The sequence below is a fragment of the Helianthus annuus genome, chromosome 13 (assembly GCF_002127325.2).
Source record: "Helianthus annuus cultivar XRQ/B chromosome 13, HanXRQr2.0-SUNRISE, whole genome shotgun sequence".
Taxonomy (NCBI): domain Eukaryota; kingdom Viridiplantae; phylum Streptophyta; class Magnoliopsida; order Asterales; family Asteraceae; genus Helianthus; species Helianthus annuus.
Window position 1 is genome coordinate 124,328,552 of NC_035445.2, and position 11,782 is coordinate 124,340,333.

General features: G+C 36.9%; 2 protein-coding genes across 3 annotated transcripts; one reads left to right on the forward strand and one right to left on the reverse strand.

The window, feature by feature from the left end:
- Positions 1-620: 620 nt before the first annotated feature.
- On the forward strand, positions 621-2,811 carry LOC110899230 (ubiquinol oxidase 2, mitochondrial). The gene is made up of 4 exons (XM_022146112.2): positions 621-1,079; positions 1,334-1,462; positions 2,038-2,526; positions 2,620-2,811. Exons 1-4 carry the CDS (start codon positions 729-731, stop codon positions 2,677-2,679), a joined length of 1,029 nt encoding a protein of 342 aa, XP_022001804.1. The 5' UTR covers positions 621-728; the 3' UTR covers positions 2,680-2,811.
- Positions 2,812-4,676: 1,865 nt separating this feature from the next.
- LOC110899229 (ABC transporter C family member 3) lies at positions 4,677-11,206 on the reverse strand. 2 transcript variants are annotated; one of them, XR_004875852.1, is made up of 9 exons: positions 8,390-11,206; positions 7,511-7,597; positions 6,660-7,430; positions 6,260-6,535; positions 5,933-6,147; positions 5,534-5,839; positions 5,384-5,447; positions 5,046-5,285; positions 4,677-4,960 (listed from the first exon to the last, which is right to left on the reverse strand). XR_004875852.1 is itself a non-coding variant. In XM_022146110.2 (9 exons), exons 1-9 carry the CDS (start codon positions 10,697-10,699, stop codon positions 4,839-4,841), a joined length of 4,410 nt encoding a protein of 1,469 aa, XP_022001802.1. In that variant the 5' UTR covers positions 10,700-11,195; the 3' UTR covers positions 4,706-4,838. The 2 variants fall into 2 exon arrangements, 1 of the variants encoding a protein (XP_022001802.1); XM_022146110.2 differs by having other exon boundaries at positions 4,706-4,960; positions 6,260-6,554; positions 8,390-11,195.
- Positions 11,207-11,782: the final 576 nt, after the last annotated feature.

An 11,782-nucleotide genomic window follows, 5' to 3' on the forward strand; every position in this document is an offset into this window, starting at 1 on the left:
TATTAATTTCTTTTGTCTTACTCTTGGGAAAGTGATAATATGACAAATTGGTTTACTATATGCTATTAATTGAAGCTTAATTAGGTTTTTAAGTGCCTTTTTTTTTGTAATGCAAGACATGTGTGTTTCTGGTGATTACATGTTTTTTATTATTTTTTTTGTTTTCATCCTTATTCAAAACTATTTCATAATCTGATGTACCCGAAAAGGTTTTTGTTGAATACACTTTAATGTCATTTTTGTTTGGAAACAAGACGAGTCAACAATATAAAGTTTTGTTTTATGTACGTTTTGAGTTGCACTTTGTTTTGTCGTAAATTTTGTTTAAACAAATCGAGTCAGATATAATACATTTTTCATTCAACGCGAAAACGTGTCGGCGCCGCCGCAACGCGCGGCGGGTAAAAAACCTAGTTAATATGGAATAGATATGGAAAACATATATATTAGCAATGTAATTAATATAGAAAACATATATATGTTTTCCAAAAATAAAACATATACATGCATTTCCATTAATAACTCGGATTAAACAACACGACAAGAAACGTCACCGTATCATTCCACCGCCACATTTTTTGTATGGCATAAAACGAGCCAAAATTCCATACAATTTTCTCAGAAAATATAACACATATACAAAATATTTCACGCCAATAAACACCCATTTATCCCATCCCCATTTTCTTGGTGTCCAAAATCTCTCACTGTAGCAACCGCCAGCAAAAATGGCTACTCGTGTAGCGACGACTATAGTCCGATCCCTCACTAGACAAACGAGTCCACGTTTATTATCAACCGCCACCGGCACCAGCCCCGGTCTCGTCGGGGCTGAGCCGGCGGTGGCAACATGGTGGATTATGTCAGCTCCGGTGTTCGGTGCTCGTAATGCGAGTACAATGACGTTGGCGGAGAAGGAACAGAAAGAGCAGAAGGAAGAGGCGGTGGGTGGTGGTGGTGGTGCAACGGAGGCAGCCGCTGGTGGTCAGAAAGGTAAAGAGGTGGCGAGTTATTGGGGAGTGCCACCGTCGAGACTTACGAAAGAAGATGGTTCAGAGTGGAAGTGGAATTGTTTTAGGGTATGTTTATTATTGTTTTGTCGCTAATAGCCGTCACAAATAACCACGGGAAGGTTGTAAGTTGGTCGCAAATTCATAGGTTATTTGTCACTGTAATTGGTTGCAAGTCCGTCACAAAATAGATGGGCTTTTGTCACTATAATTTTGGTCGCAATTTATCGCGAATGGGTATTTGCGACTGAATTTGTGGTCCGAATTGACTAGTTTTTTTTAGTGGTGTATGATATGTTTGCTGATTTGAATTTTAATGTCAGCCATGGGAGACGTATGAAGCAGATTTGTCGATTGATCTGAAGAAACATCATGTTCCGAAGACGTTTTTGGACAAATTTGCATATTGGACTGTCAAGTCGCTACGATTGCCTACTGATATCTTCTTTCAGGTCACAAATCACTTTCTTTATAAATTTTACAAGATGATTCATTAGCCACAATCTGAATTAGATACGAGTATAGGTAATTCCAATCTTAAATAATTTAAATATGATATTTAATTGTAAAACCGTGTCTTATATTCGGACTAATATTGTCATAACCACTTGCTAGGTGTCGGGTATACCCGTTGGTTTTTAAAAATAATTGGTTAGGATTTTCATTTCTTTTTACCTTTTTAATTTATATATAGTTTTAATTTTGTTTTAATACCAAGGAAATTAGAAATATAAAAACTAATAATTAGTGAATTAGTAGATTTTTTTATTAAACATTGACAAAGGAAAATCAAATAAAATGTTTATGGGCATTTTTGGGTAAACCGGTATGTATGAAAGGGTAATCGAGCTGGGTACCACCTAATCTAAACCCGTCTCATATTTGCGACATTTTTAAAACTAAACCCATGCCCCGGCTTATACCCGAGTACCCGTACCATTACTTGCCTAGAATGTTTTGCGTTTCGAGTTTGCCATTCGTGTTACCCTAATGTGAATTTTGATGACATTCGATTTGATAATAACAGAGGCGATATGGATGTCGAGCAATGATGCTCGAAACAGTGGCTGCGGTTCCCGGAATGGTGGGAGGAATGCTGCTTCACTGTAAATCACTGCGGCGGTTCGAGCCAAGTGGCGGGTGGATCAAAGCTCTGTTAGAAGAAGCCGAGAACGAAAGAATGCACCTAATGACTTTCATGGAGGTTGCAAAGCCAAAATGGTACGAACGAGCGCTTGTTTTCGCGGTCCAAGGCATCTTCTTCAATGCCTACTTTGTTGCATACCTTGCTTCCCCTAAACTAGCTCACCGGATCACCGGGTACCTTGAGGAAGAAGCAATCCACTCGTACACCGAGTTCTTGAAGGAGCTTGATGCTGGAAACATAGAAAATGTCAAGGCGCCCGCCATTGCTATTGACTATTGGCGTCTTCCTGCTAATTCAACGCTTCGCGATGTTGTGATGGTTGTGAGAGCGGACGAAGCTCATCATCGCGACGTTAATCACTTTGCTTCGGTAATTGTTACATTGTTTTTTTTTTTTTTTTGTGTGTGTGTGTGTGTTTTGTTGAATGGAAGTTGGTGACATTTTGGATTGAATATGTTGCAGGATATACATTATCAAGGACTTGAGCTTAAAGATTCACCAGCTCCAATTGGATATCACTGAAGTATATGCTCTATGATGGCTTGGGACTTTGGGTACCCATTGTCAAAACATACTTGTATATATTTAATGATTACATATGTACGTTGTTTGGTACTCGTCGGTAAGAAAATATTTTTGTGTTCGTTCGTCTAATAGATAAAGGAACATACAAGAAAAGAAATATAAAATGATTAGCAAATAGTCTACAAAATATGAAGTTCAAATATACAAAACATTTATTTTCTTAATTATACGGTTGTTCTTGAAGGAACTTGTACGTTAATGGCTTAAGAGCATTCACATTCTATCCACCAAATCTTGAGAGAGATGTTTTTAAATTATAAAAAGTGGTTTAAGTGGTTGTGAGTGGAGGAGAGAGAAAATGTTACTGTTCATCTGTATATTTGGGGAGACACTGTTTACCCTGTATAATTTTTTAATATATTTTGAAAGTGGTTGTGAGTAGAGGAAAGAGAAAAGGTAATAATAAAGGTATAAAATATTATTATTTAGTTGAAAGGAGAAAGAAAATGTAGTTATTTTTAGTGTAATTATAGGGTATAAAATGATGGATAGAATGTGAATGCTCTAATGCTAACATAGAAAGTGATAATGTTAACATAGAAAGATGATGAGTCTTTCTAACAAAATGTTACTAAAATGATTTAAATGGATTTACTATTTTATATATTGTAAAAGGTAGTTTTCTTAAAATGGATTTTGTTGTAAAAGGTTGTTTTTTTTAACAGCCAACGGATCCTACAAATGGAATACTGATGAAATTTATGACACCGGGCTATTGGCGAAATGGATTTTGTTGTAAAAGGTTGTTTTCTTAAAATGGATTTTGAATATTTTGTATTAAAAACGATCTTATGTGAAAAGGTAAAAAACACTATTTAAACTTTATTAACCAATAATATCACTCTTAAGGGGTAGTTTAAGATCTCTAAATAGGTTGAGCCGATCCTGAGATTGGTAGGAGTGATTATGGGTCGTGAGCACACATAAGTTTTTTTAAGGTTGAGAAGAAGTCGAAGAAGATAAGGGGAATGGTAAAGCTAGTATGTGAGTACATGATTACTCTTACTCGATTAAACCGAGTTAATGCCCTCAAACTAGATCTGCACTATAGCATAAGGCATCTACTGACTGGACCCGCAGAATAGGAATCGACTTCAAAACACTATACGGATATGTGTAAAAGAGTAAAGTGCAATTTGCATCCATGTGGTTTGGTGGGGGATCAACATGAGACCCTCATACTTAATTTTTGTTGCATGAGTACTCGTGGTTTTGAAATGTTAGACCCTGCATCTTTGCCGTCTATTGAACGTTAGAGTTCATTTAAAAAGTTGTGAAAAGACGTATCATTTTATTCTTGCAATATGCGTCCGTGTGCTTTCTTTATTACTCTAACCATGAACCTAACAAACCATGCATGAAATCTAACCATTTCAACCAAACAAACCAAACCATTTTGACCAATCTGAACGAAACAAACCCAACCTACAAAAAAAAAAAAGCCAACCATACTCGGCTTCCCATTTCCAAACAAGCCATGCAATCTCAAACAAACCATTGTAACCAGTTTGAACCATTTGAACTAAACAAAGCAAACTAACTGTATACACAAACAAACCAAATCATTTACAAAATAATTTGGTAAATGTTAACAACGGTGGTGGAGTTCGGTGTGGTGTGGTGTGGTGTGGTGTGGTGGTGGTGGTGGTGGAGCAGTGGTGTGGTGGGAGCTAGTTGGTGGTGGTGGGAAGGAAGAGCGGTGTGGAAATGAAACCAAGGGGATTCAATATGTTAGATAGATAGTAAATATATTAGGGGATTTAGGGTTTTCGAAGAGGTGAAATGACACAAATGCCCGTACTCTAACGATGTTAGATGCATGGACGCATAATGTTAAAATTTTCAAGTAGAAGGACTTAGCAGCGAAAATTAAGTATGTGGGTCTCATGTTGATCCCGCCACCAAACCATAGGGACGCAAATTGCACTGTACTCTAATTAAAATATTTGTCATTTCAATGATATAACAATAACTGTCACAGATCAAGGAACTCTGTTCAAAATATTTATCTTTCAATGAATATTTCTCAAATCAAATTGTACATGTTACTTTTATATACTTGCCACAATGATTACAATTTGGCATCAATAGGGTTGTCAACAGTGGTTAGTTATATAACTAGAATTCGACCTCATGCCATACTCTGCAACCAACTGGGAAAAAGAAGAAGATTTATCTTCAAGCAATGCTGTAGGAGAATCATATTCTTCAATAAGACCTGCATATCACCCATAAAACAAAGGAATCACACACAATGTTTTTATATCAATTACCGCAGATTGATCAGTTTAGCTCACACAAACCATTGTTTAAAACTAAAACCATGTCACTTTTGACGACAGAGGTGATTCGATGTGCTATTGCTATGACAGTCGAGTCTGAAAAGTGTTCCCTAAGTGTTTTCTGAATCATGTTATCTGTCGCTGTATCAACTGAAGCAGTGGCCTCATCAAGAACCAGAATCTTGCTTTTCTTCAGTAGCACACGCCCAAGACAGATCAGTTGCCGTTGACCCATGCTCCAGTTCTCTCCGTTTTCAGTAACTATAGCAGTTTTACAAACATGGGTTATCAAAATTTTAAGTTTTTATGCAAACAATAAATATAAAAAACTGTGTTAAACCGGTGGAGCAATCAAGAACCTGTAGCATTAAGCTGGCCTTCCTTACTTCTAACCTCATCTCCAATCTGGCATTTATCAAGAGCCTGTAAAGACAAACTAAATGTTATTAATGGCATACATATGATGATACCACATCTCAGTATAAGCTGAATAAATCTATATGACGTACCTCCCAAATCTGATCATCGGTATAGTCCTCAAGTGGGTCCATGTTGCTTCTAATAGTTCCGTTGAACATAGTGGGATCTTGGGGAATTATGCTTAATCTAGATCTTAAATCATGGAGTCCAATCGATGAAATGTTGATCCCGTCTATAAAAATTTCCCCACTGGTAGGTTCGACGATACGGAAGAGTGTTTGTATAAGAGTAGATTTACCACTTCCGGTCCTCCCCACAATTCCCGTCTTTTTACCTCCATGGAAAGTGCATGTAATGCCTCTCAACACAAGTGGCATGTGTGGGGCGTATCGAACCTATTCACACATTATTTATAAACTTTTAAAGCGTCTAATTTCACATGAACGATAAGTATAAAAAAGAAAAAAAATCAGTAATATATTAATAACCTGCAGATGGTGAATATCGACTTTTCCTTGTGAAGGCCAGAAGCGATCAGGTCTATTCGAGTCTATAACAAGAGGAGGCTCACTTGCGATAGAACTGTATTGAAAAATTCTTTCAACCGAAATAAATTGTATTTCCAATTTGCAAAGTTTTAGTATAGCCCAAAATTGTAACATGTTCAAATTTAGTCCATACGTTACTGCTAAGCCTGCGGTACCTGCAATGGGTTGGAGGGTATGTATTACTTTATAGTTGAAAGTGTAATTGTGGTTTTGTTGGGGATTCTAGTGTTTTAAACCTACAGGTTGTGAGTCGTAAAATTTACTTACTTGGGTCAATTATTCCTTCGGGAACAGTAACTAGAAAGATCAGAAGGAAGGAAAAAATAAAAGAAGACAGCATATCCAAGCGTAATCCGAACCAAGCCAATGCACCGGCAACATGAAACTTCGGTCTGGAATAATCGTCAATCAGTTTCAAGCATGTGTCTTGGAATCTGTGTTTCTGATCAAAGCCTCTAACAGTCGTTGATCCCGATATTGTTTCAGAAAAATGCTGAATGACCGGTGCTTTGCATACTCCAACCAATCGAGCCAGTTCTCGTGCTGCAGGTATGTAATATTGCTTCAAACACAATATATACATGTCAAACAGAAATCAGAATAAAAGAATATCAATAATATATTATAAAAACGAACGCTTCTTACAGTAATTATGATTTATGATTACCTGTAATCTGATGCAAATTCCAATCATGGGAAAGAAAACAAGGAACACGGGCCAAGCACCTAGTGACATAACGAAAATAATGCCAAAAAGCTGTATGACCACATACGCAAATGAACCGATAGTAGACGGTACTGTCAAGTCAACTGCAGTTTGGTCTGTAGATACTCTGTTTAGAATTCGACTAGATGGGTTAGCATCAAAGAACGACATGGGTGCACGGAAAATACAAAAATGCATTTTGTCGAAAAGCCGGTTGGCTGTTTCATAGCCAACTTTCATGAGTAACATAGATCGTGCTAGAATACAAAAGGCACATCCAGTTCCAAAAGCCACATAAACGACAATGAACTCAAAGCCATCAACATGCGCTTCGTTACTTTCGGATGTAGGCGATGCCCAAGCCAACCAGTAATTGCTGGAGATTTGAGATAACTCAAACATAATTAGTGATAATAATACCAAAGGAGTAAGCGCCCCTCCATAAGCAGTTGTAAGGTATTTCCAATACGCCGATGAGCCGACTTCACCTCTTTCTCTTTCTTCTTCTTCCACAAGCTGCCTTTTCTTCTCCTCCACGTGAGCTAAATTACCGTTTTGACCCGTTATAGTCTCGTCTTCGATATTCTTTTTTACAGTTTCTAAATTATGCCCTACAGAATCAATTTCTAATAAAGCTTCTTTGTGTGCGCCTACAAGTTCTAAAAAGTCGCTTCCTAGCTTCATCATATCGTCGTATTTTCCAGCTTGTGTAATTCTTCCATCCTTCAAGACCTGGTGGAAATGCAGAATACGCATTATATTCAGATGTTTTGTATGCATATAGATAGAGAAAGTATACTTCAAGCGCTTACCAAGATCAGATCTGCAGCGGGTAAAAACTCCACCTGATGCGTGACGTAAATCACTGTTTTTGATTCCAAGAAATCCATCATACATTCCTGTCGATAAATTACTTTAACTAGTTAAAGTTCATTAAACTATCTGTCGATAAATTACTTTAACTAGTTAAAGTTCATAAAGTTATGGTTTTTGTCATACCATTGTACTAATTGACTAACACTAGGCCTGTAAACGAACCGAACGAACACGAATGCAGGCATGTTCGTGTTCTTTCATTCAACTTTAACTAAACACGAACATATAATTGAACACATTTTTTTGTTCATGTTTGTTCATTAAGAAAATGAGCATGTTCATGTTCGTTTATGTTCGTTCGTTTAAAACCTAAACGAACAGTTCACGAACGTAAACGAACATAAACAGACAAACTTATACGAACATAATTTAATAAACATAATGAACATAATTGATTAAACATAAACGAACATAAAGTAGTTTTCTTATATAGAAATGAGTAACTATTTATGATAAGTTCAATTCAAAAACTTATTTTTTATTACTAAAAAGCCCGATTACGAATTAGTCATTATTATATGAGTAGTTAAAAATCACGTTTATTGTTTATATTTATATAAATATAATTAATAATGTGATTATTAAAAATTGAAACGAACGTAAATAGATGAACATAAATGAACGAACAAAGCGTGTGTTCATGTTTGTTCATTTAATAAATAAACAAAAAAAATGTTCATGTCCGTTTGTTTATTTAAATAAACGAACATAAACGAACTTCCCGCCGAACGGTTCATGAACATTAGGTTCATTTACAGGCCTAACTAACCCTGAGAAAACATGAGAAACTGAAGATTTATAAGTAATTGACTCACCTTGAAAAGATGGTTTCCTGTAATGGCATCAACAGCGCTGAACGGATCATCAAATAGATATATATCAGCATCTTGATACAGAGCACGCGCTATCTGTATTCTCTGTTTCTGACCTCCACTCAAATTGATTCCCCTCTCCCCTATAACCGTTTGATCACCGAAAGATAGAACTTTAAGGTCTTGCTTGAAATCACACGCTTCTAGAACCTTCTCGTAACGTTCTCTGTCCATCTCCTTACCAAACAGGATATTCTGTTCTATCATTCCACTCTGTATCCATGGAGATTGACCAACATACGCCTTTGAGCCACTGAGTTTGACTTTTCCAGATAATTTAGGCAGTTCACCTAGTATACACGACAGTAAGCTTGACTTTCCCGAGCCAACCGGGCCGCATACAGCAACCTTCATGCGATGAAAAACTCTGAAACTTATATCACTCAGCGTTGGATTACAAGATGCCGCATCCCATGAAAAATTTCCATCAACAATCTCAACTACCGTGTCAGAACTACCTCTTGGGATTATTTCTACCAGACCAGAATCTAATTCAGATAGACTGAGGAATGATGCAATACGATCAAGCGAAACTTTGGTCTCTACCATCATAGATATTGTATCCGGAAGATTATACACCGAGTGTTGGAGATTCTTAAACGTTGCAAGTGCAGACAACACCTTCCCGGAGTCAAGTGGGATGCCAGCAAGCATACACGTACCAAATGTGGCTATAGCCACACACGTGGGTGCAACCCAGAACGCAAAACTAGCCATTGCCACCGTAAATGTATATTTATACAGCCAATGCGCCTCATCGTTCCGGATATCGTTAATTCTCGACAAGAACTTCATCTCCCATCCATAAAGCTTGAGAATCCTCATATTCTTTAAAATTTCAGAAGTTTGTTTCATCCTTTTATCTTTACATTTCATCAACTCCTCTTGAAACTTTTCCTGAAAACTCCCTAATGGTATGTTCGATAACATGACGATGATTGTTGCAACAAAGGTGGCCAGTGAAGAAATCCCGAGATTTTTATACAATATTGCTAGTGCCAGACCGACTTGTATGATGACCAACCATGTGTTGTGCATGTACTTGCTGAAATCACCGACTCTTTCAGCATCAACGGCCATGAAGTTAATAATCTCGCCATTCGAGTGTCCCTGTTTTGACTGAGACGAAAGGGTCAAACCTTTGTGGTATATCATTGCAACAAGTGCAGCTCTGACGTTAGTTCCAGCCTGTTGCAGCTTTAACTCACAGTGTCGTTGTGCCAAACACTCTACAATCTTAGCAACAATGAACGCAGAAACTAGAAGTAAGCCTGTGTTTAAGTCTCGTTGTCCACTTAGATACCCGACAAATGTGTTTATAAGGAACGGCCCCACGTATGAAGCTAACGTGGACACAAAAGAAAGGAGACCAGTGATTATTATGTCTTTCCATGTTGTCAATACCACAGCCTTGACAAGACTTAAAGTATTCATTTGGATACTTATACTCTTATCCAATTGTAGTTTATTTTGTAAAACCGAAAAGGATCTTTTAGCACTATTTAAACTGTCGAGTTGAGGGACGTCCTCAAGATCTAATCGTTTCTTATATCCTAGAGAAATCAACGGATGAATCCAAGAGAACGTAAGAAGACTGAAGATATTGCTGGTTGACCAAGGGTTTATAGTTTCACTAGAGCTGCTATCTAACAACGGTTCATGATGAAAATGGCTTACGGTTCCACCTTCATTCTTAACCAAGAACCCAACATAACACAGGAATAAACCGACGAAACTAGACGAAGCATCTAACACCAAGAAATGGGCTGCTAAACTATGAATCTGTTTGTGGAAAACATAATCTGACACTAGACAAAAACTAAAGATTAAGAAAGAAGAAAACCACCAAATCCTTAACGCAAACGGATACTTAGATTGTGTGGATTTAGAGACATGATTGTGCAAGTAAACCGAAATGAATAACCAAACAAGAGTTCGAAGAAGGGTATCCGAAAAGCCAACAGTGTTGACTTTAGTCCAACTATTTCTATACCAAAAAAGAAGGTTCAAGGAACACATAACAAGGTTAAGAACCACAAGGACCATACAAGATAACAGGGTCTGTCTGTAAAACAAGACCCCACTGTTGGGCATCTGTTTAGGACCTTTGAAAGTGATTGTTTTGCATAGACAACTGATGAATACAAGAAGTAAGAAACCAAGGTGTGTGAAAGCAGAAAACCCATGCACCAACAGAAAGTTATTATTCATTGTTGAAACTGAAAGGTGAGACAAAGTCACTGACATACCCATGAATGATGGTTCACAAAGTGATTGACTTTGTTGGATGGAATAGGGTCTTGTCAATGTGTAAACACATAGTGTGTGTGTGTGACACTGACACCCACCCACATAGAAATGATAGCTTTGGGATCTGGTCAGTGGTCAATATTGGTGGATTGTTAACATCCCCTTTGTCTTGTTCTTTATATCTCAACAATGAATGATTGGGTTATTGTGAAGTTAAAAGTCAATACCAAATACAAGTAAGTAGCTAATGAGGGCCCACTGTGAAAGAAAACAAGGGTTTTGTGGAGCAATGCAAAATATATATTCTTTGGGGCATTTTATCAAACACCTGGGGTGCTCAACCTTATGAAGAGATTTTCTCATCCACTCTCACTCACAGTTAACTCCAATTAATTGCTAATTCGATTCGAAGACTCAAAAACCGAATTTGAAACTGGAAGTCGAATCGAATTTCGAGTTTTCCGAGTTCTGTTCAAATGGTTAAAAAGGAAGTTATTCACTCATACACCGAGTTCTTGAACAAGCTAGATGATGGTAAATTAAAAAAAAAAAAAAAGAGTAAATTACTTTTTGAGTCGTGGTTTTAATCACTTAAGTTTAAAATCAAAAAGTTTAAAACGTTCTGAGTCCCTAACCGTTCATTTTGTAACGTTTTGAGTCCCTGTGTTTTAATGGTTTTAACCACTTGAGTCTAAAATCAAAAGTACAAGTGTTAAAAGTTGGACTCAAATTATTATAAAATGAGTGGTTAGAGACTCAGTACGTTAAACTTTTTTATTTTGGATTTAAGTAATTAAAACCGCTAAAACACAGAATTTACTCTTAAAAAAATATGCAAACGGCACCAGCCATTGCTAGTGACTTTGTCATAGTAAAGATAATTGCTCCTTGTGTTAAATTTGGTTTTGCTTCTAAATCCTAATGTTTGACAAAATCATCATTTGAATCTATAAGTTTAAAAGTATTAATTTACTTATACCCATTTCATAAGTTATTTCATTATTATCCAGACCTTTAACATCACTTATTTTCTCTATTAAGTTAAACACATGTGCTTATCATGTGTAGGATCGAATGCCTAACCCA

What these genes read in the sequence shown, in the direction of transcription:
- LOC110899230 (XM_022146112.2), top strand. Translation starts at nt 729, where the DNA reads ATGGCTACTCGTGTAGCGACGACTATAGTCCGATCCCTCACTAGACAA. An exon ending in GGAAGTGGAATTGTTTTAGG is followed by an intron (nt 1,080 to 1,333) that starts GTATGTTTATTA and finishes TTTTAATGTCAG; the next exon opens with CCATGGGAGACGTATGAAGC. An exon ending in ACGTTAATCACTTTGCTTCG is followed by an intron (nt 2,527 to 2,619) that starts GTAATTGTTACA and finishes AATATGTTGCAG; the next exon opens with GATATACATTATCAAGGACT.
- LOC110899229 (XM_022146110.2), bottom strand. Translation starts at nt 10,699, where the DNA reads ATGGGTATGTCAGTGACTTTGTCTCACCTTTCAGTTTCAACAATGAAT. An exon ending in CAGGAAACCATCTTTTCAAG is followed by an intron (nt 7,598 to 8,389) that starts GTGAGTCAATTA and finishes ATTTATCGACAG; the next exon opens with GAATGTATGATGGATTTCTT. An exon ending in CGAAGGAATAATTGACCCAA is followed by an intron (nt 6,148 to 6,259) that starts GTAAGTAAATTT and finishes AACCCATTGCAG; the next exon opens with GTACCGCAGGCTTAGCAGTA.